The following is a 15451-nucleotide window of genomic DNA, read 5'->3' as shown; positions in this document are numbered from 1 at the left end:
TTTTAAATACAGAGACTGGGCTTCTGAACAAGGCAAAGCAACTGTGCAAGTTTTTCCCTACTCTATGGGACTATTCTCAATTAACTTTGTGAGTGCATTCCATCTCAGCTACAGAGGGATAGAGAACACATGCTTTTCTTCCCTTCACATAACTTTCAACCTGTTTAACTCTATTTAAATATTTATGTTACACATCCAATGGAACAGTGTCTGGATGCCTGTAACTAATTTGCTAAGACAATCGTTCCTAACTGAATGCCCTGGTTCTCACAAATATCTGTAAAACACATCTTTTCATGTGTGTTTGTATATAAATGTACAACTTCTTGTTGTACTTTTGAAAGGGAGGAGTTCTTCCTTCCTCAGATTCAGATTAAAGCAAGATTAATCAAAAATTCTTGTCTTTTTTTTTTTTTAAAGATACCATCTTTGGGATTTGAGGACGTCTGAGGATTTCAAGTAATACCAATAATATTTACTGTCTTCCTGTACAGCTGTAGAAGAGAATACTACATAAAAGTGAGGGATGACTGAGCAAAGGACTTTGCCAGTGTTTCATAGCAGAAAATTCAGAATTTGAGAAGAAAGAGCTTCTATGGAATAGAAAAGGTTAAAAAAGTTTAAGAGTGCATTACCTCCTTGTTCACAACCACCAACATAGCATCTATAAATATCTTTAAATAGAAATTAAAACAAATTTCATGCTAAGATACCAGAAATTGTGATTTATTTTCTCAAAGACTTTATACTCACAATCTCATCTCCTGGCAACCAATATCCTTCTTGTTCAATACCAGCCTTTGACCCTTTACACCCCACCGTCAGGGTTTCAACAATAAGACCATCCTTGACTGCTAAACTCAGCTGACGTGTGGTTTCTTTTGGATGCATACCATGGACTCGAGACATATACCTGCACACAAAGCACAAAAGTCTTTAAGTGTTAGTGTTAAACCATAAAATGTGCCAGCAAAAAATATACTCTTTTTCATATGATTTAAAATAATGCACAGTCTAAGGTTTAGGTTGTTTTTAAACCCTCAAAATTTATACAATCTCCCCCTTTACTCCAAATCATCTTTTCTTCCCCTTGAAGTTATCATGTACACACTTAGACGGGTAGTAGCACAGTAATCTTCTACTAAAAAAATTTACCACACCCCAAAACTAACACCCACACTGCTTGGGCTTGTCTCTGCTAAACTTCCACATCCATTTGTGCCCCTAAAGAGACTTCTTTAAATTAATTGAAACTTACATGTCTGTAATACTTCCTATAGCATACATACTATAGAATGAGTCTGGAGATGTACAAATGAATCTACATGATACTCATGAGTACAACACTTTTATAAAAAATGTGAAATTTATGTATCACATGAAAATCCAACAGCTAGAGTTATAGTACTAAGCGGTTTTTCTCCTTTTCTTGAGATAACCACAATGATCACACTATGATGAACTGCACTGGTGAGAACAAAACATATACAGCCTAAGCTGTGTATAGTGTATATACATGAAATTCAGTTGTGTAATGTCGACCTTTACCCAGTATAATTTACTTCTAGACCAACACCAAATATCAACATGGAGTAAACAACATAAAATGATCTTCCCTCAAACAAAGACGACCTCCCTGTTTTAAGATCATTACACTTCAGACTTTTTTTTAGCAGAAATCCAAGAACATACCTATGAGTCATTGCACATGGAGGAGTGAAGAGAGCTGCAATCGCATGCAGCAGCTAAGTGAATTGACTTGGAAACAATTGTTTTGTGGACATTTTTCTAGTTATAGCTCCCTTACAGTTACAGGACTAACTGAATTTCTCTCCCTTTTGGTTTCTCCAAGTACTCTGTCTCTACCTGTCTCCTAGGAGAGAAATCTGTAATTTGCCTGCTTTAGGAAAAAAAAAAAAAAAAAAAAAAGCTGCTCTCAGCTATAGTATCGTCTATTTCATGTTTCATAATGAATACCAGCAACCATGATTCTTTTGTGACTGTCATCACAAACACCTTCACAAAAAATATCGAGGAAGAATTATTTTAAAGCAGTAGCATTACATGAAAAAAAAAGTTACATTAGTCCAGATTTTTTTTAATAACGTGGCTGACAGGAACTTTTAATGCCTTAGAAGTTATAAATTACAATAAGGGAGGAAGACCACTTTAGTGGTCAACCCTCCAATCAACCCTTCTCTTTGAAGACATAGGCCTTTCAAACTTCTTATTGTTTTGGATGCATAAAGGTCTTTTCCAATCCTGCATTCTCTCTCAAGCTTTTGCTATAACTGGTTTACACTAATGTAATTTTTTTTGTTTTGCTCTAAAGGAAAATAAATTTATATAATCATATAGTAAATTTCTGATTGAGTAGAAGTATGTGTTTGTGTCGTAAATTATACAATAATCAGAGCAACACCAGACACTCATAAATTTACACAAATGCAGCATGTCTGCAGGATCTTGGGAGGGTGGGTTAGGGTAAAAACTCTTGGAGGCAGATGCTGCCATTTACTATATTTTACAATGTCTACCACAACATGGTTCAAGTCTGGTTGGTTTGTGCATGCTACCACTTCATAAAAAGTAAGTAATAATAAAGGAAATTAATAGAAAAAGTACAAAAATCTGTGCAAGTCTGTGAACCAAGTTAACATATATGAATCTTATGCTGGCTAGCAAAAAGGATCAAGGGCCAAGCAATGACTCAGAAGATAGGCAGATTAGTTCAGTTCTGTATCACACTGGGTGGATGTTCATCTGCCCAACCTGATCTCTCTCTGCTTCTGCAGAAACCAAAACTCAACATGAGAACCTGTTCAAGTGATATTAAACACTACAAATGAGTTTTCCAAGTTCTCCAAATTCCAAGGAGGTCTTAAACACGCAGAGACTCAAATCTATTACTTCACTTTCAGAGTGCAAGCGAACACCATTAGTTTGCTGAAGCATAAAGCGCTAAAGCTTTAAAACTGCCTGAAATAGGGAAAAAAACTCATTTTTTTATATACTCATACTCATGTTACATGTATTTCATCTGTGTGCATATATGCACTTATGCAAACATAACATAGCTAGCTTTTTAAAGTGCAAATTATCTTTGTCAACATTTGCTAACTTCACTGGTTTTTCAGCAAATTTCCATTTTAACTCTGTACTAATGTCCCCGTCAGAGCCACAGCATTCATGTCTTCTGCAATTTCTTCAACTCCTTAATAGTCTCAAATTACATAGCATAGGTATTATCATTCTTCCCATTTTACTGACAGAATAAATCAGGCAGTGAGCAAGGAAGTGATTTCCCTACAGTTACACAGTAGGCTGCTATAGGCCTGAGAATAGAAATCAAGTATTAACCCAGTGCCATACTCTTCAGTGCATCCTCCTGAAGAAACCATGTATTTTGCATTGCATCATCCACAGTTGCAGAAACACAGTCCAAGGAAACTCTTGAATGTAAGCTACACATTTTGTGATTATTTCTCACTCACATCTCTGAACAGCATAGATATATAATACAAACCAAAAAGCCTTAAACCAACTGTAATCAGCTAAGAGGTTTAATCTGCCTATTTCAACTGTGACAGGTTGTGCACTAGGGAAAAGGAGCACAAGGTTCAGAATCTCCCATTTCTCAAATCCAATCTGTGTTCTCAAGCAGAGTGAAAGTACTGCCACCAACTAAACAATCTTCTCATTTTCTCCAGCTGTAAATCGGGAGTAATAAATCCCCAGTGGCTTTTTGAAGAATACTTTAGTCAATGTTCAGACTGTGCAGTCTGGAGATCCACAAGGGCCATGTTTTCCATTTTTAAAATAAAATGCTCTCAGCCTTCATAGGAAAGCACACACATGTAGAGAGAATCTTTTTACTTCAAAGAGTAGAACTGCTCTTAGAAAAGTGCTCCCTCCCCCCAAATTTTTACTTATATTAAAACCTGCGAAGTGTACATGGCTAGATATTCACAAAGACTATACAACAACACTGGCAGGGTCTGGATGAAATCCTGTCTTGTTTCTCTTCAGCCAGAAGAATGGCAGCTAAACTAAGAAGCGATTAAGGCACAGGATTTGAACCAGAAAAGATAGTTAAAGTTCTTTAATAATGAAATGTGAAAAACTGTCACAACATGTGAAAGATGCTGGAAACACAAAATAAGTTAACGTCCAGCCTAGAGAAAGAAAGCATTATGTTTGGAGTTCTAACTACCACATCAAACTCATTACTGGATCAGAGAAAAACAATATTGAAATGTTTTTGTGCAGAAGTGACGCTACTAATCCAGGGAGTACAAGTCTTTTCCTGGCACTGCATGCACTGAAGCATCTGGCACCAAGAAGTTAAAAAACAAGTAAGAGAGATAAAGCAATCCCCAACTACTGTTTTCAACAAAAGCTGATTAGCCTTACCTTGGAGACAGGGAGTTGAGGCAATACTGGTTTGTTACGCTCTTACCCAGTCCTCCATATCGACAGATTGGGAAGTATAATACAATCCCTACACTGCTATTATGCAGCCAGCCAGGAGAAGTAAAGCAAATGCACTTTCAGATGGGTCAGAATAAGGCATGAAGACAAAGTAAAATCTCCTAAATCAGCAAACCAGCCCTAATCAGATAGGGGGCTGAAACAACAATTTGAAAATACAATTTAACTATGCTAATCCCCACTATACAAAATGAGGGTCTGTCTGATGAAAAGAGGAGGTTTGGCCTCATAATCTGCATGTTAAATTCCAAATCTCACCAAATTAGGCTGCCTGTCTGCAGGATACAGAAGCAACTGAACTGCTGCTCAATATTATAATATTTATACGTCAGTATTTTCTCCATTTATAAACTGGCAGCATAAACGTCCTTGACATTAGCATAGAAAAATCTAGCAAATCTAGCAAATTTATAGTTTTTGTACTCAACTTCTAGGAGCCTACTAAGGCATGTTTTTAATTATTGCAACACCACTTGGAAAGCAAAGGATAAGAATCTTTACCATGTAGGTTGTTCATTACCACCCTTAAACAAACCTCAGCATTGTCACACCATCAAATGTATATGTAAATGTGCTGACCTTCAGAACCAAGACACTACCAACAGAATCAGGTAAATGCACATGTGTACATAGCTAATATACACACCTATCTGACAGCAAAAGAAAAAATTTAGAGAAGAATGGTAGAGGATAATCATTAATAGATTTGTAGATTGTATGTGTGTGAGCATGCTCATCTGTATTCAGTGCACAAAATACCAATCAGAAAAATGTGAAACAACAATTTCCAACCTATTTGGGACTGCAGATGAACAGCAGTGAGGTCTTTTCAAATTTAGGAGGGATAAAATATCATCATACTTTTCTGTTTATATACCTTATTCTTGTCACCCATCCTAAAACCTTGACCACCTCTCAGATACCACAGGGACAGCTCAAGGGAGCTGGAGGTGAGGACTCAAGCAGTTCTCACAGGCCTCATGGCATCCAGAAGCCATACAGCCATCTGCTGCACACCCCACCTGAGCCATGTTGCAATGGTGGAGGAGGAATGATATGCAGGGAAACCTGGCACGTGCCCTTCCAGACTCCCTCTCCTTCACAGCTCCTGTAACTCATGCCACTACTAAGTCACAACTGGATCTTGCCACCTCCCTTTGCTGGACAAAACTGGACCACAGGACTACCCTAATCCACTTCTAAATCTCTTGCCTGCCCAATATACAGGAGACATTATAGAAGCACCAAATTCCGTCAGCACATGAGGAATTCACACCTAAAACTTAAAAAAAAAAAAAAAAAAAAAAAAAATCTCAAACTAGCCAGTGTTCAGCATGTCTTTCTATTCAAAACCTACATCTAAGAGATGTGCTTCATAACATACCTTAAAACTCAAAAAAAAGGTTTGTTTTGATCTAAGGGGTGTGGAGGAAGCAGACTCTAAAGCTGTGATCACCAAGGGAGCAAACCAGTAGCTGACACTTGCAGGGGATCAGATGGTGAACTTTTTGCCTACAGCTGTCACACAGCTCACAACTCTTGCTTGGTGCTGTGCAAGACGCAACACGAAGCCAAACCCTGTCCCAAAGAGCTTAATATATATGGGCACAAAATAATGCACATAAATAGCTAACTCTGCTCCCAAAAAGTCCTCTTGAAGCCAACCGTGGTCTACTGAGATGCAGCAAATGGTTTACATGGGCACAGCTGTGTTGTGGCCTGAAAAACAAAGCTGGCCAAGGAAGGAAGGAAGGAAGGTTATTTAAGGTGGAAAGTTGACACAGCTATTTAAAAAAAAAATCTCAGTTTTTCTGGACTCATAAGAAATTGCATTTTCAGCCACCTGAACTCATTGAAAGGAAAATACTGAAAAACTGCTACAGCAAGCATCTCTGTAGAAGAATAAAGTAAAATACATATCGGAAATAGCTGCCTTATATAAAATACAACAGTGTGACAAGTGTAGGTAGATGCTAATTTTAGTGGCAAACACTGTAATCTTGGTCTGATCAATTATCTCTGTCTATGCTTGATGCCTCCACCCTCCACAATACAAGGGAAGTAGCAGCCTGCTGGCAGCAGCAGACTATCTGCTAAGCAGCTCATCCAGGGAGAAACAAAGGTCTTAAGATTTCCTTGTATGCATACCCCATCTCAAAATTGAGATCTGATAAAATACAGCAGGTCCCATTAAACTCAACTGAAAGACTGCCATTAATTTTAAATGTTACCTACAGGTATATAAAAATGTCCTAGATTCAGGGACAGACCTTAAGGAATGATACATAAAAATGGAAGGAAAGCAGCCAAAAATCTATTCTGAGTTTCATATTGTGTTCCTACCTCTGGTGAGAAATGATGCCTTTTGCTTTAGATTCAGGGTATGACAGCAGTCTTATAGAACGCCCATGCACTTCTTTTAAGACTTTTTTTAATTTGCAAAGAATAGGTCACTTGGTCATACTGAAAGTAAAAATGGAAGAGAAGGCTGTGATTGACTTTTTTTTTTTAACAAATACAGCTACATGGCATAAGAGCTTAAAATACCCAGGCTCAAATCTCAGGAATCCACTAGCTATCCGTGTGGAGAGCCAGGTGAAGATTTGTGCTCACAGTTGTATCTCAAGGTCTCAACTCCAAAGCATAAGCTGCCTGCTCCCACCAGATGTAGCACTGTGGTACAAATCAACTTTCACAAAACACCAGCTAAACATTATGGGTATTTGTATTTCAGAACAATATATTTGAAATATAAATTCCCTGCTTGCCAGAAACTGAGAGCTGGTCTGAGAGCTGAAGACAATACAGACACACAGAAAGTAGAACTGTTTACAGTGGGGACGCAGCACCACACTTTTGTTTTCTAAGATACTTTTTGAAATGTTTACAGTTTCTGAAGTTTTGATTATGGATTAAATTCACTAAGATAAAGACAACCAAAGCATAACATTTTTCCTCTGTACTTACACTTCAAAAAGAGATGCATGTATATGAACAGGCTGCATTTGATTTCCACTGTACTCCACATACCAACAACACACTGCATAGACCACGCAAGCATTGACAAAGCTGTTGCCTGTGCAATAAAACACTGATTATATGATCTACATTTTGTGCAGTCCAAAATTCTAAGTGGGGGACACAGAGAATCTGAATTACAGAGAAATGATGAATTTTCTTTTCCAACATCAGTATCTGCAACATTCATTTTGAAGATACATACACCATCTAAGTAGGAAATGTTTTAAAAATGTTTTGTCTACCCTTCATAGTCTAGAAATACAGCATTTGCATGAATATGGAGTCTAATTTTGTGCAGTGTTTTTATAAAACAAAAAGAATGCACAAACTTGACAGTGAAACAGTGAGATCCTGCAGTTTAGTGAAACTCAGATCTGCCTGATGTTTCTGCTGCTGCTAAAACAAAGCTAAGGAGTCATCTTTTTGTGTATGCTTTAGATATCCTAGGCACCACGCAGTTTCCTATAATGTTAATCACCTGGGTCATTTCTGTCAAAACCACGGTAATTTTAGCTCAGGTAATTCCTTATTTCAGTAATTTCAATTCTCACTCATACAACTTCACTATACACTTAAGACTGTGTAAACCTCCAACATGACCATGAAAAGCAAGTAATTAAGGTACCAGCCTATTCAATCCTTATCTACAAAAATCTCCCTTTCAGAACTACTACCAGCTTCTTAAGGAGGAACTTATATAAAAAAGGGCTCTGCTCCCATTTTGCCAACCTAAAAAGTTGTATGTGATACTGCTGGTAATGTACATATATGTGCGCTGAGCACTGCTGGCAAACAGGAGCACTCATCATTCAGGGGCATTGCATGCATATGTACAATTGCTTGTGTGTATGCAGAGCCACTGTTCCATCCAGCACTTTTCTGCAGATGTACTGAAGAGACAAACAAGTAATACATGACTCAGAATATAACGTCCTAGCTACCTCGCAAATGAAATAGTCAGCTCATATTAAGAGTCTATTCAAAACATGCTTAAAAAAATAGACATTAAAGTGCTTTCATGATTCAGTTTTTTAAAGTTTTCCATCTAATTTGATTTCCATTCTTATCTGTGTTAAAAGTAACAAAAAACTTTTTTTTTTTTTTTGTCAGATAATTTTAGCTTGGTTGAGTTTCAAAATCATCACACTGTCACACAAATGTTCACCTAATTACCAGCTAGGGAACAGCTCAATGGCTGGAAAAGCCATCAGGGCAGGGCTACTGCTTTTGGTGATGATATTGTTTATATGAATGGGAATATGAAACTGCAGCCTAAAATAGATGGTATGAGCAGTGCTTTGGAGATCATTCTCTCTCCACTGATTACAGAGAAAGCCTTGATGAGCACTTCAGGCCAGGTAACAACCTGTTAAATGGCTATGTCACACTCATTTTTATCTTTTACTTCTAATAGAAGGCCACATTTATTTACAGCAAAGAAACCAAATGTAAGCGAGAAGTTTCACTTTCAAATATTATAAAGAAGTTATGATTTGAGCAAAAATCAATACTTTTTGTTGTGACACAAAAAGTAAATTGGTTTGCTTTTAGTAATTAGAAATAAAGATAGACTGTTATGTATTTTTCTGTGTAAACTTACACAACTTCAACACAAATATTAATAGAAGTATGGAGTACATGAGAATATTCATTAAAATGAAAATGGGGACAGTGATTTTCAAAGCAGTTACACTCTCACCACTTTGCTTCTCAATATTTATACTGGAGTTCATAGTTTGCATGTATTTTCTAAGAAAAGTATTAAACATGGAACATTACAATTTTTATAGTAACACACTGTAAGGAGAGTTTAAATGAGTTTGCACTCATTAGCAAACATCAAACAAGGAGTACAGCTGTTGTTAATAACCATGTGTTTGTGCTGTTAATGTGAATCATTTTGTTTACCAGTCATACTCATGCTCAGCCCAGAGATGACTTCACCTACTGAATCAATGAAGAACACTGACCTTTGAGATAAAAAAACCTGCCTTACTAGCAATACCACATAAGAGCATTCTTAAAAGAAGGATTATTAAATAAGGAAAATTGATCAAGCAAAATTCATTAGAACATTTGAGCACCTATCTATTTATTTTTTGTAGAATGAACTGTAGGAACTAGACGTGTATGCATTAATATTTCTGATCAAAGCAAATACACAAAAAGTTTAGCCTCACCTCAACAAAATAGCCTTTTATGCTAAACCCCTACCAGCTTAACGGTTGCACAGCCAGCTACACCATCCTTTCCATTCCAAGTAGTCAGCATAAAGCACGAAAAAAGGTGGCAAGTCTGGAGGAATTTCTGTCAGTCCTATGGTGAAGAGTTTTCTACACTAGGCACTGAATTAGTCTTACGACAGCCAGCACTGTGAAGCAGACCCAGCAATTCAGGTAGCAATGTTCTTTATCACATGGTGGGAGAGTGGCTCAGTACCAAGTTGAAGGAACAATTATCCCTAACACGTCACAAACAACACTGCTTAATATATCTAGACTTCTTTTTATGTATTTCTTTAACCAGTTTAATTAATGTGATTAGATACAATCGTTACACAAATTGAAGAAATTATCTATATCAACGAAAGAGCTTGATGCAAAAAAAGAGTAATTATTAATATGCATTATAAAGTCAGGATGACACTTGTACCAAATTACTAAATCAGAAATTTTAATTCTACTACTACTCAGAGTAAATGCAGCTAGGTTCTTTATAGCTTTTTTCCAAGAAATTTTATAATTTTTTCCTGTCATCCCTGCTTCCACCTTCCTTAGTCAAAAATGTCTAAAAGCAGCTCTTAAAATGGACCATTAATACAAGCAATATTAGTTACATAATATCCAAAACAGAAAATCATGATGAACTCACAAACAAAATTAAGATTAAACACCATGTCCTGGTTTCAGCTGGGATAGAGTTAATTTTCTTTCTAGTAGCTGGTACAGTGCTATGTTTTGAGTTCAGTATGCAAAGAATGTTGATAACACACTGATGTTTTCAATTGATGCTAAGTAATGTTTAGTCTAAAGTCAAGGATTTTTTAGCTTCTCATGCCCAGCCAGCGAGAAAGCTGGAGGGGCACAAGAAGTTGGCACAGGACACAGCCAGGGCACCTGACCCAAACTGGTCAACTGGGTATACCATACCATGAGACGTCCCACCTAGTACAGGAACTGGGGGGAGTGGGGGCGGGGGGATCGCGGCTCAGGGACTAACTGGGTGTCGATCAGCGGGGTGGTGAGCAATTGCACTGTGCATCATTTGTATATTCCAATCCTTTTATCATTACTGCTGTCACTTTATTACTGTTAGCATTAACATTATTAGTTTCTTCTTTTTCTATTCTATTAAACCGTTCTTATCTCAACCCATGAGTTTTACTTCTTTTCCCGATTTTCTCTCCCATCCCACTGGGTGGGGGGGGAGTGAGTGAGCGGCTGCATGGTGTTTAGTTGCTGGCTGGGGTTAAACCACAACACACCATATGAAGAAACAGATAAAAGCTTTATGACAAATGTAGCTATCTACAGGTAACACAGGTGAAATTTAATGAACATATGCCATTGTGAACATTCCTTGTGCAATCAATGAGAATCTATCACTCCTTCTCAAGGGTCTTATAAAATACGACTTCTTTTCAACATTTTTGTGAATCTGGATGTTAAAAATCCTCATTAGCTTGCTGCATATTACCCCACTGGTCAGGCTTAGTACAAATTTACAAGCAAAATTGTGTATCAGTTATGATGCAAAAGTTGGTGAGATTCCCTGTACTTTCTTGCATATATGCAGTTTTCAGTGTTCTTTTTATTACTTTATAGCATATAACTGAACTTTTGAAAATGTCCAAAAAATTCCAACCTGAATGCATCACTTAACCCCACTGTGAAGTCATCAGTATAAAAAAATAATGTATCAAACAAGTAAAACATTTTGGTGTCCATCATATTTCTATGCAACATATTGCTATGCTTGTAACTGATAGTTATGCACACATAATGCAGAGTTTTTATATATGACCAAAATAGTACTTTTACTAAAAATTTTGTTATTAGGGAGTCAAATGATCAGGTCTAGATTGCTTTTTGTTTTATTAATTTAAAGATTTTTAACCAAATTGATCAGAAATTGCTGAAAAGACTTTTTTTTCCCCCAGGATTATCTATGACTAAGTATTTACAAGCTTTAAAACTCTGGACTTAGTTCATTCTCTTGGTTTAACATAAAAATAGTGTTATGAAAACAGAAAAAAACCCCATTGGTTTGGGGCTAAAAGAAGCAACTGAAGTTTATCATGGGAAAGAGAAGTAAAAGAAATAGAAAAGGAGATTGACTTAGTGGAATCAGACACAAAGTGCTTTGTCCTTGACTATAACAGAAAACACATAAAAAGGTATTTAAGAGTCTTCTACCCTACCATCACCTGGTGATGTGTTTCTGTGTTTGTTTTCTGTAATGCATAAACCTATAATTAAGCCAACCCAATACAAACTGAATTCAGTTTTCTCAGAGGTGAACACTCATTAGACAGGCTGCCACTAAAAGCAGCTATGTGGCCTGCTGAGGAAGTAGTATCCTGCTTCTTATTGTAGGACCTCGTACTCCACACTTTTGCTTACCCTTGCATAATTATGAACTACTATTACGCTACATGGCAGGGAAAAAAACTTCACTGTACTGTTCTTCCTCATCCTTTCCCAACTGGTAAATGTGAGCTTTCCTGAGCACCTCCTTTAATACTGACCTCTTCCACTACAGTACAACTGACTAGGGTTTGATTAACATGTACCAGATTCTGAAGAGCCCGTTTTAATAACGCTACTTGCTTCACATGGTCACATTTAAAACATACATGAGGATGTAAAAATGTGGAAAATGAGCCAGTAACACTGGTTAAAAGTGAACTCAAGCAACCACTGCATTCTTCTGCATAACAGGAGGATGTTTTACTTCAAACAATTGTTTTCAGATAAGCCTACTCTCCAGTAACAAAAAGACAGATATTTTAGGGGAATGGCTTGACAAAGGATAAGAAACCAGCAGAGCAGAAAAACATTTCTAAGCTTTCCTTTCAGTCAAAGAAATATCAGGTGCTACAATACTACTGCTCATGTAAAGTTAAACAACAGGATTACCTAGTTATAAATCCAGAGTCATCTGCTCTCCTAATCATTCTTACAGCTTACAATTTTGTTTATGCATGACTATTTAGGTGCAACATGCAAAATACTAGGAAGATTTAAATTTTCATCAGAGGTACTATAAATAGTGACAGATTTTTTTCTAACAAATTTCTGAGCTTCGAAAAAGCAATACTGTAAGAATCTTGTTCTTTCATTTTTCTTGCCACTGCATTGCATATTCTGTTTTTTCATTTTTCTTGCCATTGCATTGCATATTCTTATTTATACTCTCTTGTGATTGTTCTCTACCCGTTTAAATTGCTCATTTTCTTATTTATACTCTCTTGTGATTGTTCTCTACCTGTTCAAATTGCTCATTCTCATCTTTGTTTTAATCAGTGTTTCTAGAAATTGTTTTCTGTTAAAGTAGACAGGCTAGAAAGAGAACAGCAAAAGAACTAAGGCAACAAAAACAGATTTATGGATGGGAGAGGCCCTTAACTTTAGCTGTTCTCAGAGACTGACTGGAGAAATTTCAGAGAGTGATATTTGGAGAAGAAATCCCCCTCTTCGGACTAAATGTCAAACTAAGAGGGTCACATAGTCAATCTACAACTGCTAGAGACTCCACCTCAACTGTGGGAGCAGAGTATCTCATCATTTTACAGTAATCTTTCATACTGAGTAATTCTCTTCTGGCATGCCATCCCATCAATGCTGATTAATGTCAGTCCACGCAAAGCGAACAAGGGACTGACAAAGTCTACTCTATATAAGCTTGGGATCTGCTCATTTCTCTCAGATGTTCTGACTTAGCTGCACTTACATTAGATTAGAATTTAACAAAAATGAGTCCACAGAACAAATGTGGGAAAAATGGTTATGACCATTTAGGGATGTAGTACTGGACCATCCCATTTGAAAGCCAATTAAAAAAGATGAGAGTCTTTGAACCTATTTAGGAAAGAACAGACATTTTCTTGTATCACCAGTGTTGTAAAACAGCTTTCTGACTGATGAAACTTCTAGTTTCAGTTTTGCCCTATTTGAAAACACCACAAATTCTCCATTTATAGCGTATCAGTTTTATCCTAGATAATGGTCTTTCCATCAGCTCCATCCCCCCAAAAGCTGGGATATCCTGTGGACTACGGTCACTCTTGGTTTCATTCCCAAACTAACTCATTCTCAGGCTCCATTCTGGAGAAGTCAGCTTGTTCCTCCTGGGAAAAAGGCAAAGCACATCCAAGAGGTTAGTTTGCTCCTGAAAGAGAACATGGATTGCTCCTGATAGAGAACCTTCTGCCAACGGCACTCCAACACTCATTCCAGCATGCTATGTGTCCTCAGATGCCTTCACATCATGTCCGATGGCAAACTATCATGCCTCTAGCATCAAGTTTCAAGAATAGCATTGCTGTGGGCTGTATTATTTTTGGTGCTTAGAACTGAAGAACCACACACACAGATAAAACAAACAAAAAATATGTTGGGGCCAAAGAAACACTCCATGAGCCAAAGGCGATGTGGTGTACTCACAGCATATCTGCTCCAAATGGTGCCAGGGCATTCTCTGCTACAGTACACAAAGACAGTACGGACATAGACTTTATAGGAGACAGGGAGAGAAGCCAATCAACTAAATAAAACATCAAACACATCAAAGGGAGAGAGAAAAAATTATGAGGAAGTAAGTATGGAAGAAAATAATTATGTGTTGGTTCTTCACATTAGCCTTCATGGAATAGTTTAGAAACCAGAATAATTATCTGTTTACAATGACAAAATCTTGAAAGCAGTGAATAATAGTTCTAGAACACCGTATTTGCCAACTGGATATTTTAATAACAACTTAATAGATAATGCACTGTGAACTAATCATAAAGATCATGAAATGTTCATAAATTGCTACTGAGGAAACCCAATACCTTGTGAGAAAAAGGGTAATTATTTAATTAATAGTTAATTAAATCTTAGGAGTCCAATTACCTATAAGAGTATTATAAAGAAAACACTATAAAAGAAACTGGAAGACTGGAGTAGCCAAAGAAAGAAAACCTTAAAAACATGTCTGTACAGGAATACTTACAAATCTGCTATGCAACTGAATGTCAATAATTTATCCTACCCATTTAAATATGCATGCCTTTTTTCCAGTGTATTTTAAGGCATTTTATTCCATAGAATAAATTTTTGAGGTTACCCCAAATCCAAAACAGATGGAAGATAATGAGGAAAAAAGAGAAAGTCAAAGCATAATTATAATTTTGAACACACTTTTAGGTATGAACAATTTGTCAAGCTGCGCTCTTGACAGAGAATTCACAAGATACGGGAAGCCATTTCTCCACTAGTGTTTACACCATAACTAATACCAATAATACTCAACTAAATAATTCATATATTAGGGTCAAATTGTCACAACATCAAGTCTGGACAGAAAAATAAGTCACATTACTTGATAAATACCTCTTGGAAATATTTTGTTATTAAGTAATTTGGTAGTTCAGAAATGTTAGATATTTCTAGTAGTTAGATCTGAAATTATTATAATTCATTGACTTGAGATACACTATGACAATATAAGCCGGGTTAGGGTATTTATTTTGTGTAGCTTTACAGAAATGTTACCACTGCCTTCAAATGAGCTTTACAGTTAAATAAAAATGCACTGAACACACTGAAGGCTATGTACAAAGATAGGAACTTATCTATATATTTTAAACTTCTCTTCAAAAGGCAGTTTGCCCTTTTAGTACTAATCCCTTTGAATTCACTACACTCTTACTTCATCTTAGTATTGGTTTTCAATC

The 15451-nt window shown here is 36.7% G+C and overlaps 1 protein-coding gene across 6 annotated transcripts in view; it reads right to left on the bottom strand.

The window, feature by feature from the left end:
• ZMYND11 (zinc finger MYND-type containing 11) overlaps positions 1-15451 on the bottom strand; it is a 109864-nt gene that overhangs the window by 43884 nt on the left and 50529 nt on the right. For all 6 annotated transcript variants that reach the window (XM_075045561.1, XM_075045597.1, XM_075045587.1 and 3 more), the window contains one exon: positions 754-913. In XM_075045561.1, coding sequence (XP_074901662.1) covers positions 754-913 — 160 coding nt within the window. The remainder of the gene's footprint in view (positions 1-753; positions 914-15451) is intronic.

This window comes from Buteo buteo, chromosome 2 (assembly GCF_964188355.1).
Source record: "Buteo buteo chromosome 2, bButBut1.hap1.1, whole genome shotgun sequence".
Lineage (NCBI taxonomy): Eukaryota > Metazoa > Chordata > Aves > Accipitriformes > Accipitridae > Buteo > Buteo buteo.
The sequence above is the reverse complement of the archived record's forward strand: the minus strand, read 5'-3'. Positions and strand labels throughout refer to the sequence as shown.